General features: G+C 32.8%; 3 protein-coding genes across 6 annotated transcripts; 1 reads left to right on the top strand and 2 right to left on the bottom strand.

The window, feature by feature from the left end:
- On the bottom strand, positions 1-5,632 carry Eif2a (eukaryotic translation initiation factor 2A). The gene is made up of 12 exons (XM_076427960.1): positions 5,198-5,632; positions 4,411-4,674; positions 4,177-4,276; positions 3,637-3,812; positions 2,776-2,864; positions 2,556-2,706; positions 2,298-2,468; positions 2,025-2,199; positions 1,779-1,942; positions 1,442-1,537; positions 1,198-1,352; positions 1-1,119 (listed from the first exon to the last, which is right to left on the bottom strand). The coding sequence occupies exons 1-12, from the start codon at positions 5,223-5,225 to the stop codon at positions 994-996; spliced, it is 1,695 nt and encodes a 564-aa protein (XP_076284075.1). The 5' UTR covers positions 5,226-5,632; the 3' UTR covers positions 1-993.
- An 819-nt stretch (positions 5,633-6,451) lies between these two features.
- LOC143210780 (growth hormone-regulated TBC protein 1-A) lies at positions 6,452-10,300 on the top strand. 3 transcript variants are annotated; one of them, XM_076427970.1, is made up of 7 exons: positions 6,452-6,768; positions 7,104-7,305; positions 7,373-7,603; positions 7,704-7,864; positions 7,964-8,072; positions 8,263-8,448; positions 8,509-10,300. In XM_076427970.1, the coding sequence occupies exons 1-7, from the start codon at positions 6,656-6,658 to the stop codon at positions 8,614-8,616; spliced, it is 1,110 nt and encodes a 369-aa protein (XP_076284085.1). In that variant the 5' UTR covers positions 6,452-6,655; the 3' UTR covers positions 8,617-10,300. The 3 variants fall into 3 exon arrangements, with proteins under 3 accessions (XP_076284085.1, XP_076284087.1, XP_076284086.1); XM_076427971.1 differs by lacking the exon at positions 6,452-6,768 and adding an exon at positions 6,776-7,011; XM_076427972.1 differs by lacking the exon at positions 8,509-10,300 and having other exon boundaries at positions 8,231-8,406.
- LOC143210785 (mitochondrial import inner membrane translocase subunit TIM14) lies at positions 8,779-10,408 on the bottom strand. 2 transcript variants are annotated; one of them, XM_076427978.1, is made up of 3 exons: positions 10,288-10,408; positions 9,446-9,571; positions 8,779-9,375 (listed from the first exon to the last, which is right to left on the bottom strand). In XM_076427978.1, the coding sequence occupies exons 1-3, from the start codon at positions 10,330-10,332 to the stop codon at positions 9,163-9,165; spliced, it is 384 nt and encodes a 127-aa protein (XP_076284093.1). In that variant the 5' UTR covers positions 10,333-10,408; the 3' UTR covers positions 8,779-9,162. The 2 variants fall into 2 exon arrangements, with proteins under 2 accessions (XP_076284093.1, XP_076284094.1); XM_076427979.1 differs by having other exon boundaries at positions 9,975-10,391.
- Between the last annotated feature and the right edge of the window lie 1,623 nt (positions 10,409-12,031).

Here is a 12,031-nt window from a genome sequence, read left to right as displayed (position 1 = left end):
TTCAAAAAGCTAAATTTCCTTTATTGTTTAAAAATGTTTCACTATTCGTAAAACAACACTTAATTATTGTTTTTTCTTTTTTTGCATTTTTTTTCACTTATTTATTAAACTGTATCATGTAATCCTATTTCGTCTGACCAGTCTTGTAATGATTGATAGCAGGAAAAATATAAAAATTTGAATTCTAAACACAATGCGAATTATCAAAAGAAATATAGTGTACAAAAACGAAACGTGTCCCTGAAGGTATCAGCACGATACATTTAACTTCAGTTATTTAACAATTAAAGTACGATTTTCTATTATCTAAATTTCTATTATCGAATACGAATTGGTACTCGAGGAAGAAATAATACACGATAATTTACAAACATGATAATTGAAATCATAGCACCTGCCTTCAGGAACAAATTGTTTTTTGTGTATTGAAATTTTACAATTACGTTACTTTTTTCATCTCACACATACCCATGCGATTATAAATTTTATATAACTCCCTATATGTCCAATAAAATACCACGAGATACTTTTGCATTAAATGATTCACTTTAATCGTGTGCACACGATCTTTATTTGAGATTGCATGATACGGAAGAAGCTTGGTAATCGTCAACCGACGTATTATCCCCCGATATTAAAAAAAATGTTATTTAAAATGAAACGTTTCTTGAGAAAAATAACATGATTTCTTTTTCATTATTAAGGAAGAGATTTGACGAACCTTCTGCATTCTTTTTAAGATCACTAGAACGAACAAAATTTGTGATCGTATTTTAAATTCTATCAACCTCAATAATGTGGAAACATGTTCCAATCCACCGTCGAAATTTTTTGTTCCCACTACCTCTTTGCAGAATGAAAATTTTTTCAGCCAAACGTAACTTCCGTACGCACGATATTGTAAACGATGGACCGAGATCATTTTCCATTTTTCAGGAGAAATATTCGGACATTTTTTTTTTAACCGTACACGTGTGCGATTTGAAATGTTCATCATAAAGAAAGCTTTTCCATTTCATTCAACAAATCAGCTTCTTTTTTTATCTTGTCCAATTGATTGATTTCTAATTGCTTTCCAGCCTCTAACTGTTCCTTTAGTTTAGTAATTTGATCTAATTTCTGTAATAAATAGGGAATATTAAAACCGGAATCATTGAATATTGCTTCTGTTTGAATATGTACAGTGAAAATTCTTACCGCTTTAATCTTTTTTATTTTCTTACTTCTCTCCACTTCATCGAGACATTGAGGAACTAAGTTCTGACTGTTTGTGCTTGCAACTTGTCCATTTGTACTTGGGCTAGAAGATGCAGCCCCGTCTTCCTTCTTATCCTTCTTCGTCTTTTTCTTTGCTTTGTTTGTTAAAAAGAAAATACAAGTCTTATAGATTTCACACAATACTCGTATTTTGTAAATTATTACAAGAAGTTTGTTCTATTACCGGTCTTCTTCTTATTCTTGCCAAATGGGCAGTTAGGTATTTCAAAAGGTAAGCTTACTCCTCTGGCAGTAGGCGGCCGATACGCTTGTTTTGATGCTTTAAGTAAGTCATAAAAACAAATATTATCGATTAATATAACACTTATATTTACAGTCCTTGACCAAAAATTATGACCACTTATCATTCTCAAATTTTTCGTAGCAATCGTAGAATTAAAAAGCCAGAAAAATTTGGAAAATTATTATAGCCCTAATTTTTTTACCAGAGACTGTATGAACCAATAATTAATTACAGTATTAATATTATGTATTCATTAAGTATTATACACTGTCTTTACCTTGTGGTTGGCTAGGAGCAATACCTTCAACAGCTTTATAACTAATGGCTTTCTCCGGAAATGTGTTAGGTGGGAATGTTTGCCAAAGTACTTCCCATAATTCCTCCTGTTCGTTCCATGGTCGCTCATATAATAATGTTCCAGTGTAATGCCAGATTTTAAATCTGTAAGTAAATATTGACGATCAAGAAATGTAACATTGTTCACAAAGAAATGATGTACATCTTGTACCATTAAATTGCTTACCCATTACACATTCGCAACCTAGGTGCTGTGGTCGCGGTCATAAAGTGTTCTCCGTCCGGAGACCACTGAAGAAGCGTTGTATCAGGAGCTTCTGCTTTAGCAATTAATTTCTTTGTTTCTACGTCCCATAACTCAACATGTCCACGGAGATTACCAAACCCAGTCAATATAAGAAGTGCATAGTGGTTAAGGAATCCAAATATTTGCTACATAAAAAAACTTTATAATAAAAGAAGTATAACAACACGAACACTGTAGTTTGAAAAAGGATATTATCTCCATGAGGGCTGTAGTAAATACTATTTCGATGAAGTGTACCAAACTCGAATATTGGTTCACACTTAATGTTAAATAATGTAGCTTGAGCTGGCATGAAACCATATATGACACAAAATTCATTTTTTTTTGGAGACCATTGAAGTGCATGTATGGGCCCCTCTTTTTCTAAATGAAGGACGATAAAGAATAGTATTTACACATATGTAAAACTTATATTTATGTACGGCAGTAATGAAAAAAAAAAATACTAACTGAACGTAAGCATGGCGGTTTCACCCTTTGTATTAAGATAATGTAAAGTTTGTTTTCCATAGTATGAAGCACCTGTTTTATCAACCTCTGTACTTGTCAATAATAAGGCATGTGCTCCAGCATTATTCCAATAAACGCTCATCCTATCAGCCTAAGAAGAAAGGTCGTTTAAATTTTCTGGAAATAAATCTGTAAATACATAATAAAAGCAAAATTATACCTGGAAGAAACTTTTATTTGCTATAGCACGAGTAGCATCGAAATCAGGATATTGAAATAGTCTGCCAAATGCAGGCTGACCAGATTTTCCTATGATGTAAATCACATTAATTACAAATCTGACTTAACACTTGTATTTAAATTAATAATGTATTATTACATATACAGCTTAAACATTTGGTATTTAATGTGGAGAGTACTTATTTTTACATCACTTTACATAACAATACAGAATAAAAGATAGTCACCAGAATAATTTGATGTTAATAACATCAGGTCTATTACTTTTCTAAATATAATCTATTTATAATTACCTGTTATATACTCTTATTTATTCCCTATGATTTGAAGTGTGTACTTACACATAAAACTGTGCATGCAATAATCAGGAAAGTTTCCCATTATTGTTGATCCCAATTATATATTCATACTTGTCTATATCATAAAATACCATTACGTAACAATACTCGATTGTAGTTGTTTACGATATTAAAGTGTTCTACAGATACAAATGTCTTATTATCTTCATTCCACCTGTGCATTACATGCTTGCCATGCATATTTGCTTCATAATGAGAGAAACTGAAATAAAAAAGTACTTCATAAAATATGCCAATTTTTATCTCAGCTACACTTCAACTACTGATTAAACATTTCATTTAGATGTACATCTATTAACACAGTCTACTTATAATTACATGTAACATATTTTTTCTAATTCTGTCGATCTTAGGCTTCATTAGATATTTGTATAAGTAACATTGTGAAAAAAATTATGTACTCTCCACATATAGGTACCTTGACATTACGTAAACGTATTTGTGTAATGTAATATTAAATAAATACAACAAAATGTAATTACCAGGCATATAACAGAGAATAAAATACGGAGAACAAGTGGGTGAAATACTAAAACTAGCAACTTTGGCTACATTTATTCTGTGAGCAACTTTTTGAAAATTGGCATCCTCGTACAGAACAACATCTGCGCCAACTAACATCCCACAGATTTTCTCATCGCTTGACCATTGGGGTTCCCTGAATAAGCACGATGTTAATATATATAGTTAGTGCAACAAACAAATGATCTAAAGATCATTTAAGAAATATATTAACAATTATTTTAAATATTTTTAAACTGTATATAGTTAGCTATACAGTATAAATAAATACTTTTAATAATAACATATATGATTGAAACATTATGCTTTCAAAATGATAAATATTTATGTAAATTCTATCTTTTTCCATTTGTTATATATATATGTATATATATCTTTATATCAAAGACAACATTATTATTATTATTCTAAATCAAACATTTCCATGAAAGTATAGAATACACAATTAATGTAATTTTTCATTAATAAATGGCGCAGTTATTACATAAACATTACATTACCAGTCTGTTTGTCTCTTCTGTATGCAACTCTTCACTAGTTCTCCAGTGTCCGTCTTCCACATGTGAAGATTAGATGATGCTTGAGGATTCGATTGTGTCACTATAATAAAAATATCAACGTATTATGTTCTAGACTATATTATAATAAAATATTTCTATGTACAATGTAAATACAAGCAATTATAAACAATTTTAAGAAAGATAAAACAGTAGAATAAATAATGAATAAAATACCCATGAACGGTTCCCATGTCATAAAATAGTTGCCTTGACTGGAAAACTGTATCGAAAAGATTTTGGGTCTTTTGATTTCTGTAACAACTTTCCATGAATTACATTCCAAAATCTTTGTGCTGAGTCCATTGACCCAAGCAAAATATCGTCCTTCCGGACTAAAAGCCATTGCTCTACACATTTTACTGTCATCCTTAGGAAATGATTTAACTGATTCGTAGGATGGCGGACCTTGTCCTAAGCTGACCCCATTGGAACCTCTCACTATAAAAAATGTAATTCTTTAACATCCAACGATCAATGTTATAATAAAATAATATTATCTTATTGCCACTCGAGTGTAGATTGGTTACAAATTCAGAACACTAACAACAAGGGTAACAATATTTTACATCTATTACAAAGAACATTACATGTATGTATTACTGAAATAAAAATAGAAAAAATCCCTGACTGTAGAAACAAATTGAAAATAACCACAAATTATTCATGAAATAATGCAGTATTATCGAGACTGTGCACGTAGAAATTTTAGTTATAATAATGTGTATCCGTTTATATTTATAATATTATACATATTTATTTTGTTATGAATGTATCTTTCAGTAACAAAATGCCACATGACACATTTTTGTTCAGTCAGTTGCCGCATATGACGAAACTTGCTATTGCATTATAAATAGATACGTGTTTAATACGGCCACATATTATTCAAGGAAGAAGTAACATATCAGTTTCAGTTTTCAATTGAGAAGTCTACCTGGAAAAATAATGCAAAAATGCTTACCAGCGACACAAGGAACAGTTAACGCCATTTTACCTCCGTTACCATGTGGTACCGTAATATCGAGTATCGACCACTCTTACCAGATTGAGGAATTTGTCCCTCGAAAAGGATTTCTTGCACATGCGTCGCCCAAATCTCATGTAAGAAGCACGTGCGCTCAGGATCGTACAAATAAATTAAATATATATTTCGAAATTTTTTTCGAGATTTACCTCAATCTTGATTTAAACATTGAGATTCTTCAAATACGACGTCTATTATCGCTTCATAATATGCCAGTAAATTAATTGAATGTATTGGATAACAGAAATCATATCATACGCGATATTATTCACCATAATTGTTATGTTAAACAGTATTTTAGCTCTACTTATTTAAATAGACACTTGTTTTAGCTCTACTTATTTAGTAACTTTGATTAGTTTTTCAAATATTGAACAAGAAATCGATTATCTAACTTTTCCTAAAATGAACACCCGTTTTCAGTGATAAATATTTTGAACAATAGATCTATTTTTAAATCGTGTCATTTGTCATTTAATGTATTCAAATCATCTGCCAATAGTTATAAATCGTTCTAGCATACTTATGTACCCCGACAGCACAGTCTGCCCGAGCCCACCGTCGGACCCAGCTAGCCGAGCCCCAGCCCGACACGTTACGGGCTAACGCAATGCTTGGCTCAGCGTTGAGACCAAATCAGGACGATTTAGCCTGGCCCCTGTGCACAAAAGGGCGCGATTTTCACCTGCCGGGGGCTCGAGCCCAGAGCCTGACGGCCGGGCTGGGATTCAGCCTGTTTTTGAGAGGGCAGCACGGTATCACACTAATGTGGCCAATCAGTGCTTCGATTGGGCCCAACTTTTCTCGCGCATGCGCGACACAGGGCGGGTCGCATCAATGTGGCAGTACTTTGCAAATGCGTAGCAGTCTCCCTTGTTACCGACAAAAGTATAATAAGTTAATAAATAAGACCTTTGAGGGCGATTGCTGCCTAGATTGACCTTTATTTGGCGTTTTTGACTACTGAAAAAACCCGTGTTTGTATTATCACGCAATGAGAACGCGAATCCCGCACCCTTGCAATCTTGCAAATCGGCTGAATCCTAGCCCGGCCGGCAGGCCCTGGGCTCGAGCCCTCGGCAGGCGGAAAACGCGCCCTTTTGTGCACAGGGGCCAGGCTGAAACCGAGCCGGTGTGCCGTCGGGGTAGTTATGTGTCACCGATGCAAAATCTCGTACCGAGAAAATAGATAAAATGCTTCATGGTACAACAAATATGTACATACTGCACTTTTTCTAATCAAAGATAAGAAAATGCTTATACATATAGCATAATTTAGAACACCAATTGCTGCTCCTTCTGAAACTCGAAAACATAAAAAAGAAGCATATAAATAAAAGATTTATCGTTATCATTGCGATAAGTATCATCTAATAAATCTAATACAATCTCCCGATGATTATGCACGGTAATATTAATATCGAAAAGTGTTTACTGAACACCCTGTATACGGCAGAAATTATATGTCAGCATCCTATTGCCTGGGGTATGGCAAGTTCATGTTTTAGGTAAGCATTCAAGATTCTGGGTTATTTTATAAGTGTATAACTATCTTGTTTTGCTTTATAAATACATGTGTAAGACATAAACACTACGAGTGATTTGCATAAATTGTAAACGTATATTTTCCTATTTTTGTCCTGATATAAGTGAGGTTACGTTTTCATAAATATAATTTCTAAATAATCACTAATAAATGAACAGGTGACAGTTAAACTGAACCGACTTTTCTCATACGTATTTGAATAAAGGTTTGAAAGTTGAATAAAGTGAAATTAAAAAGAGCTGTTATCAGCCACACGTCTTTATATTTTTATAATTAAGGTTTAAATTTTTCTCTTAGTAATGTTGATGAGTATGGCTTCGAAAGACCCCGTGATTTCGACTATGAAACTTACGAAGATTTTATGTCAGAATATCTTAAAGTACTCGCTAAACGGGCGAAGAAATGGGCTGAAATTATTGGCGAAGGGAAATCATTGCAACGTAGTATAACAGTAAAAAGATATGTCCGCAAAGGCATACCAGGTGAACATAGAGGTTTGGTAAGTATGAATGAGATTGAAAATAATTCATTTTTATCAAACTAATTGAAGATATCGGTGCTTCAAGGTATGGCTCTCTGTAAGCGGAGGAGAGGATATGAAAAATGCATCTCCAGATCTTTATGAAAACCTATTACAGTCCACACATAATAAACAAATAGAAGATATTATAAAAACTGATCTACCAAGAACATTTCCTGATAATATATTTTTTAATAACACAGAAAACCAGCAGCATCAGTTGTATAATATTTTATTAGCTTTCGCTCATCAAAATAAGACAGTAGGGTACTGTCAAGTAAGTGGTTTAAACATTATTGATGTAAAAATTAACACATTATCATTATCTAGTTTACAAAAATAAGGATTGAACAGAAATTATTACATTTTCCTTTTAGGGTTTAAATTACATTGCAGGATTATTGCTACTTGTTACGAAAAATGAAGAAACAGCTTTTTGGCTGTTAAAGGTTCTAATAGAAAAAATTTTACCTGATTATTACACATCAACTATGGATGGTCTACTTACAGACATAGATGTTCTTGCAGAATTAGTCAAGTAAAGATTTTTTTAGTTTTTATTGGTAGCTTGTAAATAGTGCAAAATAACTCCATGTATATATATGTATATATACATATATTACGAATATTCTTTTAGAATAAAAATGCCAGATATATATCAACATGTTACAAATGTAGGCTTACCTTGGGCAGTTATTACAACGAAATGGTTTGTTTGTTTATTTGCAGAAGTCTTGCCGATTGAGGTAAAATTAATTATCTATATATTTTAAGTTAACGTGAACTTAACGTTTTATTTTTCTCAAAGATTCTATGCGATACGTGTAGAATTAAAAAAATTTGTTGCTAGTTTAATGTTTTGTATTAATAATTGAATTCTTGTTTGGATTGCCATAAACTATAGAAGTACTGAATAAAATGTTTACAACTTGGCAGACTACGCTGCGCATATGGGATTGTCTTTTTTATGAAGGAAGTAAAATTATTTTTCGTGTTGCATTAACTCTTATAAAAAGGAACAAGGGCAACTTGCTCGCATGTCAAGATTTTACGACGTTAGCGGAATGTTTTAAAGAGATAACGAAGGACAGTATTGTTTTAAAATGTCACGAATTTATGCAGGTAAACATAGTCAAACGTTTATAATAAGTAAATAGCATTAATGAATTCTTTTTATCTTAGAGCATATTTAAAGTACCTGGATCACTCCCTGGTAGCACTCTCATAAAACTACGTGCGAAAATTTCGCGGGAGCGTATGGAACAAAAGGAAAGTAAATTAGAACGATAATATTAGACAATAAGATGCTCTCTTGCAAAATAATCTAGTCAATATATTGTTCTCATGTAACTGCAAACTGATCATGTTGCGTAAGATTTGTATTATAATATTACTTCTACACTGTTACTGTAAATACGACTTTAGCACGAAGGTAAGACAATATACCGATGATGTTCATATTTTTTATTTATATGATTCTTTATACATTCATTGTTTTTAAAAAAAGGAGAGTATGGCACTAGGCACTAGTTATATTTTATATTCTATAAAATTGTAATATATATGTGTACTGATTATATTTATATCATGTCTTAAATGTTTTAAGTACAGTAACTTTTAGCTCAATTAGTCAGTATTGAAAGTAAAACCACCAGCAATGTATCTATATACAAACATCTTTATTTTAAGTTAAGTAAAATATAGGATCGATTTGTATTAATTAGGTATGTACAGAAAAATTTGTCCTAGAAATTCTAAAATTAGAATTACATTTACAAATATAGATGTAATACAAATTATTTGATGTAATTCTTTATTTTTCTATGTAAACCTAGCTCATTTCTCTAACAAATCTTTCGCTTCGTTAATTTTTGCTGCTATGTAAGGAGATCCACCTCTGTCAGGATGATTTACAGCCATAACTTTTTTAAAATGCTCTTTCACTTTTGCTTTGTTTGCAGTAGGAGACACACCTAATATTAAACTAGCTTCTCGACGAGACATTCTAGACTCAAATCCTCCTCTGTAGTATTTGTTATTCGCTAATTTCTGGGAATGTGTATGTAGTTACAATACTTGTAATAAGGATACATATAATTTTTCGTTTAAAGTAATTTACCTGTGCATCTAACGATTTAACAGCCTCTGACATTTTGATAGACCAAGCGGGCATCCTTCTCATAACATAACGCCCGGTATAACCCACTATAGCAAGGCCAATCCCTGCTGCCACAAGTGAACTAGCCTAAAAAAGTTATTATTAAAGACTAGAAAGTAGTATTATTTGCATAAACACAGAATTTAAATATGCCTGTATAAAAAAAGTATATATCCATAACTCTGGATTGCTCAAATTGTGACATATTAATTTATTTTATAATTTGAGTGGTTCGATATATCAAGTAAGTCTTTTTTAATGAGAGAATAATGTAACATTCGAATAAATAATATCTTGTTTGTTGATGATGAAACAAAGATGTAATACACATGCACATGTATATTTCAAAGCCATAATCATCTTATACGTATTTCTGAATTACAAAACGTTCAACAAAAATGTCTCGATTATCACGAACGAATTTTTAAACATTACAGTACTGCTGTCATAAATATCAACATTGAAACTAGCATTTTCAATACATGCTTACCATTGCAATTGTCAAAACAACGCAGATAATTTAACGCAACAGACGATAGAATTTTTGTTAGGCCATCGAATAAATTAATAAATAAGATTCTTCGACTATTCGTCCTGAACAGTTGAACAACAGCTGCGCTAATTAATTTAATCTCGCTTCAAAGAAAGTGAAGCATGCTCTTCTTCGTTTGCTTCGTGATTAACATATATATATATATATAAACTAAATATAAACTAGGTATAAATAGTACATAAGCTCTACCACTAAGCTTCGAATTATGTACAACAAAATAATTTTATGATTGTAATGCGCACATGTGTACCTCTATACTAAAACGACGTGTGAAGTACATTATAGCAGAGTACATTAGTGTACATTACACGCGGAACTAAGAATATGAAATAGCCATCCGCCATTTTTGTATAATCTAGTGCTGCCATCTTCAAAATATGTGTCGCATTCAACTTTGGAACAATACAATCGAGGAGATACCTGCAGTATCTCGTCGATGACATAGGCTTATTAATTTTAAGTCTGTGACTGTGCCTATTTAGACCGAAAAGCCCATCGTAATCGCAGACGACCTTGATACTAATTATGCTTGTTACTAATGTCGCTAATTACATTTTTCCCTACGAACGGTAACTAAATCACGGTCGAAACTGTTTATCCATCAGGAACAGCCGGAAGGTCGGTTCTTTCGCGAATTTGCTAGAGACCCGGCAAAATAAGGAACGAGTACGAGTACGGGTCGTTCCACTTCCGCGTGTTCGATGTTGATCTTTCGCGCTGCAATAACTTCCGTTTGTGTACCCGACCAGCAGAATATGTGACTGATACATATATGGTAGACGACGGAACGAATACGGTAATGGACGACGTTTTATAAGAAAACTTTTGAACTTCATCGGACTGATCGGCTGTGCCTTCAGGTTATTTTCATAAGTCGTTGTAAAATTCAAATAGACTTTCTAGACAAAATTTGAAAGTTACGGGTTATAGAAAATTTCTGTTATGAATGACTAACATTGTTTTCGCCACCGATAGCCATTCAAACTTACCAGAATTCTTTTTTTTAATGATAATTATCGGTAACCATATTAAAATTCCGATAATATGGTTACTGTATTGAAAAATAACTGTCATTTTCGACCCCTGCTGTTAAGCTGTGATTAACTGCGGCTACTTTTTCATTACGTTTATGCGTATAATAATATTTTATTTACGTAACGGATGTTGCATTTCTACGTAGCAACAAATAATTTCGAAGATGTTAGTTAAAACAGACAAGTACGTCTTTCCATTTCATAGAATTTCTGAGATGTCAGGTGATCCTATGAGGATTATAAAGTGGGAATTATTCTGGCCTCTGGAAACTAGCCATTCGCCCCCCTCTGATGCAGGTGTACCGTGTATAATACATTCATGAACTTTTCCCGATTTGCTAGGAGCGTTGTGTAGGTACCGCTACCGTATGTGTGTTGCACAGTTATACGAATTCGTTACGGTGTTCTTTTTAACGAAAACGGGACGAAACAACGTAGAGAGATGCTGAAATGAGGTCCCTGTTCATCGGTTTTTATTGGTACTTCGTGAGAAATTGTAGCTTCGTAAATCTATTCCGAACATATAACGCTAGTGTTATATGTGATTTTCTATTTAAAGCAACCTAGACGTCTTCTTGCTGTTCGTATACATCGAGCTTTACACTACAAAAGTGAAGCAAAATAAGAAAATTTCAGTTAAGAAATTATATTTGCATGTACACGGGGTGTTCCAATTTTATATAATCTTTGGAACATTTTGAAAATCATGAAGTATACCATCATTGAAACTTTTTGAAAATCATGAAATAAAAATTGATCGGGTTATGGAGAACGGTATCGCGCGACGTTATTGGACAGGATGTTGTCCGATCTTTGACCGGTTTATTTATTTATTATATGCGTAAGGAATCGTACAGGTTCATCCAACATTGCGTCGAAGCAATGTGTCTCAAAATCTTTTATGTGATTAGATCCCTTTAGGGGTTTCAAATAAGGAATTAAATAAATCTAGTAGACACA

This window comes from Lasioglossum baleicum, chromosome 7 (genome assembly GCF_051020765.1).
Source record: "Lasioglossum baleicum chromosome 7, iyLasBale1, whole genome shotgun sequence".
Lineage (NCBI taxonomy): Eukaryota > Metazoa > Arthropoda > Insecta > Hymenoptera > Halictidae > Lasioglossum > Lasioglossum baleicum.
Note: the sequence above shows the minus strand (reverse complement) of the source record. Positions and strands in the feature narration are given on the sequence as shown.

Coding starts and splice junctions, on each gene's coding strand:
- LOC143210785 (XM_076427978.1), bottom strand. CDS start 10,332: ATGTACTCTGCTATAATGTACTTCACACGTCGTTTTAGTATAGAG. Junction 9,572..10,287: donor CACGTCGTTTTAGTATAGAG/GTACACATGTGC, acceptor TAACTTTTTTAG/GCTAGTTCACTTGTGGCAGC. Junction 9,376..9,445: donor TTAAATCGTTAGATGCACAG/GTAAATTACTTT, acceptor ACACATTCCCAG/AAATTAGCGAATAACAAATA.
- Eif2a (XM_076427960.1), bottom strand. CDS start 5,225: ATGGCGTTAACTGTTCCTTGTGTCGCTG. Junction 2,865..3,636: donor TATTCTCTGTTATATGCCTG/GTAATTACATTT, acceptor TTTACATCATAG/GAAAATCTGGTCAGCCTGCA. Junction 1,353..1,441: donor CAAGAATAAGAAGAAGACCG/GTAATAGAACAA, acceptor TAACAAACAAAG/CAAAGAAAAAGACGAAGAAG.
- LOC143210780 (XM_076427970.1), top strand. CDS start 6,656: ATGATTATGCACGGTAATATTAATATCGAAAAGTGTTTACTGAACACC. Junction 6,769..7,103: donor ATGGCAAGTTCATGTTTTAG/GTAAGCATTCAA, acceptor TTTTTCTCTTAG/TAATGTTGATGAGTATGGCT. Junction 7,604..7,703: donor AGACAGTAGGGTACTGTCAA/GTAAGTGGTTTA, acceptor TTTTCCTTTTAG/GGTTTAAATTACATTGCAGG.